This window comes from Caretta caretta, chromosome 10 (genome assembly GCF_965140235.1).
Source record: "Caretta caretta isolate rCarCar2 chromosome 10, rCarCar1.hap1, whole genome shotgun sequence".
NCBI lineage: Eukaryota > Metazoa > Chordata > Testudines > Cheloniidae > Caretta > Caretta caretta.
Genome location: NC_134215.1, coordinates 44,451,427 through 44,455,951, shown reverse-complemented (window position 1 = coordinate 44,455,951; position 4,525 = coordinate 44,451,427). Strand labels below are relative to the sequence as shown.

Here is a 4,525-nt window from a genome sequence, read left to right as displayed (position 1 = left end):
TTTTTTTTTTTTACAAAGGCTCCCCCATTGTCAGAATCTATTATTTCAGGGGTGCCATATTTACATACTTACATACTTAGATACTATGAAAGAACTTTTTGGCCACCACCCTGGTGCTGTTATTTTTAGTGGGAAATGCTTTCACCCATCCCAAAAAGGAATCAATTATCACCAATAAGTACTGGAACCCTTCCTTACTCCTTGGCAATTTATTAATAAAATCAATCTGAGCCCTGTGCCCCGGCCCAAGCCTCCGTTGGTGCATCCTGGGTTGCTAATGCGGAGGACGAGCCTTGTCCTGAGCGCTCCACACACAATTCCGCACCCATGTTTTAACATCATCCTCCATACACTCCCATTCTGCTGCTTGCTTTCGCCTTCTTGAAGTCCCTTTCACTCCTTCATGTATAAACTGACGGGCTACATTAAGTAACTCCTGGTTTTTTTATTTTTTTTAAAACTCGGTTAGGGCAGTCTGTAGTGCCATTTGTTGACTCAGATGTGTCAGCACAGATATTCCTTTTTTGACCTTTGGTTACGACTGCTGTCATGCTGTTGGGCTATTGTAGCTACCCGATTGTTCCAGCTGGCCTCCATACCCTTCCTTTACCGTGTGCCTTTACATGTCGCACCTTTAACTGTTTAGGGTTCCTTGTTACCCACCGGTAAATTCATTTCCATTTCTTTGAATATGCAAAAAGAAAAGGAGTACTTGTGGCACCTTAGAGACTAACCAATTTAGTTAATTTAGTTAATAAATTAGTTAGTCTCTAAGGTGCCACAAGTACTCCTTTTCTTTTTGCGAATACAGACTAACACGGCTGTTACTCTGAAACCTTTGAATATGCAATATCCTTTCCATTTGCCACTTTTCACCCGTTCCTATATCAATCATGTATTCAAAACTGTATCCCCTTAACACAAAAGTCACTGTCAGCATAAATATACCCGGGCCGTGGGGAATTTTAATATTGCCTTAAAACCTGATAAGTTGCGTGGAGCTTGGCATTCTGAGCATATCCATGATCTACACATCTCTGAACGACTTCCTCTTCTAAGTTAAAAGCAGCGTATTTTACATATCTTATTCCTTTTACTACCATTGTACTCCCGTCAGTAAACCAGACATGCTTTTCTTGACCCACGGAATTTAATTCTTCCAGTGGGGGTGCCTCTACCAAGGCAATTCTTTGCTCCAGAGTAACCTCCGGACATTTTTGTCGGTTCCCTTTTTTAATTAGTGTATGTGTTAGCATGTCCGGCTTGGACACAATTTCTGCGGTTACCCCTCTGTTAACTAAAATAAGCGTCCATTGAGCCATTCGGGTGTTTGAGACTTTACCTCCCAACAATCTTTCTGACAAAATGTACTTGAGAGGAGTGTGGGTACTTTGGATAGTAATAGGGGCTGTTCTTGTGAGTGGCTCGAAAGATTGTACTGCCCAGACAGCTGCTAGACACTCACTTTCACAGGATAAAAATTTATTTTTGCTCCTTGTAATTTTTTGGATTCATATGCTACCAGCACTAGCTTTTCCTTTTCATTATTTTGTAATAGTGTGGCAGCCAAGACCATGTTATGAGCCATCAAACGAATAACAAAAGGCTGTGATTCATCAGGGAAACACAGGGCTGGGGCTGTGAGAGCCTTCTGTTTTAGTAGGGTAAAGCCGAGTTCTGTTCTTTACCCCATTTCCATTTTGTCTTTTTTTTTTTTTTAGCAGTTTTTACAATGGGTGAGTTATTTCAGCATATTTATAAATGTGTGGTCTAAGAAAATTGAATCCTCCTAGCAGCACTCTTAGCCCTGGTCTACACTAGGACTTTAGATCGAATTTAGCAGCGTTAAATCGATTTAAACCTGCACCCGTCCACACAATGAAGCCCTTTATTTCGACTTAAAGGGCTCTTAAAATCGATTTCCTTACTCCACCCCTGACAAGTGGATTAGCGCTTAAATCGACGTTGCCGGCTCGAATTTGGGGTACTGTGGACACAATTCGATGGTATTGGCCTCCGGGAGCTATCCCAGAGTGCTCCATTCTGACCGCTCTGGACAGCGCTCTCAACTCAGATGCACTGGCCAGGTAGACAGGAAAAGAACCGCGAACTTTTGAATCTCATTTCCTGTTTGGCCAGCGTGGCAAGCTGCAGGTGACCATGCAGAGCTCATCAGCAGAGGTGACCATGATGGAGTCCCAGAATCGCAAAAGAGCTCCAGCATGGACTGAACGGGAGGTACGGGATCTGATCGCTGTTTGGGGAGAGGAATCCGTGCTATCAGAACTCCGTTCCAGTTTTCGAAATGCCAAAACCTTTCTGAAAATCTCCCAGGGCATGAAGGACAGAGGCCATAACAGGGACCCGAAGCAGTGCCGCGTGAAACTGAAGGAGCTGAGGCAAGCCTACCAGAAAACCAGAGAGGCGAACGGCCGCTCTGGGTCAGAGCCCCAAACATGCCGCTTCTATGATGAGCTGCATGCCATTTTAGGGGGTTCAGCCACCACTACCCCAGCCGTGTTGTTTGACTCCTTCAATGGAGATGGAGGCAATACAGAAGTAGGTTTTGGGGACGAAGAAGATGATGATGAGGAGGTTGTAGATAGCTCACAGCAAGCAAGCGGAGAAACCGGTTTTCCCGACAGCCAGGAACTGTTTCTCACCCTAGACCTGGAGCCAGTACCCCCCGAACCCACCCAAGGCTGCCTCCTGGACTCAGCAGGCGGAGAAGGGACCTCTGGTGAGTGTACCTTTTAAAATGCTATACATGGTTTAAAAGCAAGCATGTGAAAGGATTACTTTGCCCTGGCATTTGCGGTTCTGCCTTTGCAAAAGGTTTCTGGGGAGGGCAGCCTTATTTCGTCCTTCATGGTAGGACACTTTACCACTCCAGGCCAGCAACACATACTGGGGAATCACTGTAGAACAAAGCATTGCAGTGTATGTTTGCTGGCATTCAACCAAAATCCGTTCACGCGGTGGGAGGAGGCAAAATGCGACCTTGTAACGAAAGCACATGTGCTATGTATGTAATGTTAACTTTCAAGGTTTACCCTGAAAGAGTGTAGCCACTGTTTTATAAAATGTGTCTTTTTAAATACCGCTGTCCCTTTTTTTTTCTCCACCAGCTGCATGTGTTTCAATGATCACAGGATCTTCTCCTTCCCAGAGGCTAGTGAAGCTTAGAAAGAAAAAAAAACGCACTCGCGATGAAATGTTCTCCGAGCTCATGCTGTCCTCCCACACTGACAGAGCACAGACGAATGCGTGGAGGCAAATAATGTCAGAGTGCAGGAAAGCACAAAATGACCGGGAGGAGAGGTGGAGGGCTGAAGAGAGTAAGTGGCGGGCTGAAGAGAGTAAGTGGCGGGCTGAAGACAGGGCTGAAGCTCAAATGTGGCGGCAGCGTGATGAGAGGAGGCAGGATTCAATGCTGAGGCTGCTGCAGGACCAAACCAGTATGCTCCAGTGTATGGTTGAGCTGCAGCAAAGGCAGCTGGAGCACAGACTGCCACTGCAGCCCCTCTGTAACCAACCGCCCTCCTCCCCAAGTTCCATAGCCTCCACACCCAGACGCCCAAGAACACGGTGGGGAGGCCTCCGGCCAACCAGCCATTCCCCCACAGAGGATTGCCCAAAAAAAAGAAGGCTGTCATTCAATAAATTTTAAAGTTGTAAACTTTTAAAGTGCTGTGCTTAAAGTGCTGTGTGGCATTTTCCTTCCCTCCTCCACCACCCCTCCTGGGATACCTTGGTAGTCATCCCCCTATTTGTGTGATGAATGAATAACGAATGCATGACTGTGAAGCAGCAATGACTTTATTGGCTCTGCAAGCAATGATTAAAGGGAGGAGGGGAGGGTGGTTAGCTTACAGGGAAGTAGAGTGAACCAAGGGGCGGGGGGGTTCATCAAGGAGAAACAAACAGAACTTTCACACTGTAGCCTGGCCAGTCATGAAACTGTTTTTCAAAGCTTCTCTGATGCGTACCGCGCCCTCCTGTGCTCTTCTAACCGCCCTGGTGTCTGGCTGCGCGTAACCAGCAGCCAGGCGATTTGCCTCAACCTCCCACCCCGCCATAAACGTCTCCCCCTTACTCTCACAGATATTGTGGAGCACACAGCAAGCAGTAATAACAGTGGGAATATTGGTTTCGCTGAGGTCTAAGCGAGTCAGTAAACTGCGCCAGCGCGCCTTTAAACGTCCAAATGCACATTCTACCACCATTCTGCACTTGCTCAGCCTGTAGTTGAACAGCTCCTGACCACTGTCCAGGCTGCCTGTGTACGGCTTCATGAGCCATGGCATTAAGGGGTAGGCTGGGTCCCCAAGGATACATATAGGCATTTCAACATCCCCAACAGTTATTTTCTGGTCTGGGAATAAAGTCCCTTCCTGCAGCTTTTGAAACAGACCAGAGTTCCTGAAGATGCGAGCATCATGCACCTTTCCCGGCCATCCCACGTTGATGTTGGTGAAACGTCCCTTGTGATCCACCAGAGCTTGCAGCACTATCGAAAAGTACC

General features: G+C 46.8%; 1 protein-coding gene across 1 annotated transcript; it reads left to right on the top strand.

The window, feature by feature from the left end:
- Positions 1 to 1,829: 1,829 nt before the first annotated feature.
- Positions 1,830 to 3,670, top strand: LOC142073477 (uncharacterized). Its single transcript, XM_075133320.1, has 2 exons — positions 1,830 to 2,740; positions 3,129 to 3,670. Exons 1-2 carry the CDS (start codon positions 2,161 to 2,163, stop codon positions 3,668 to 3,670), a joined length of 1,122 nt encoding a protein of 373 aa, XP_074989421.1. The 5' UTR covers positions 1,830 to 2,160.
- The last annotated feature ends 855 nt before the right edge of the window (positions 3,671 to 4,525 follow it).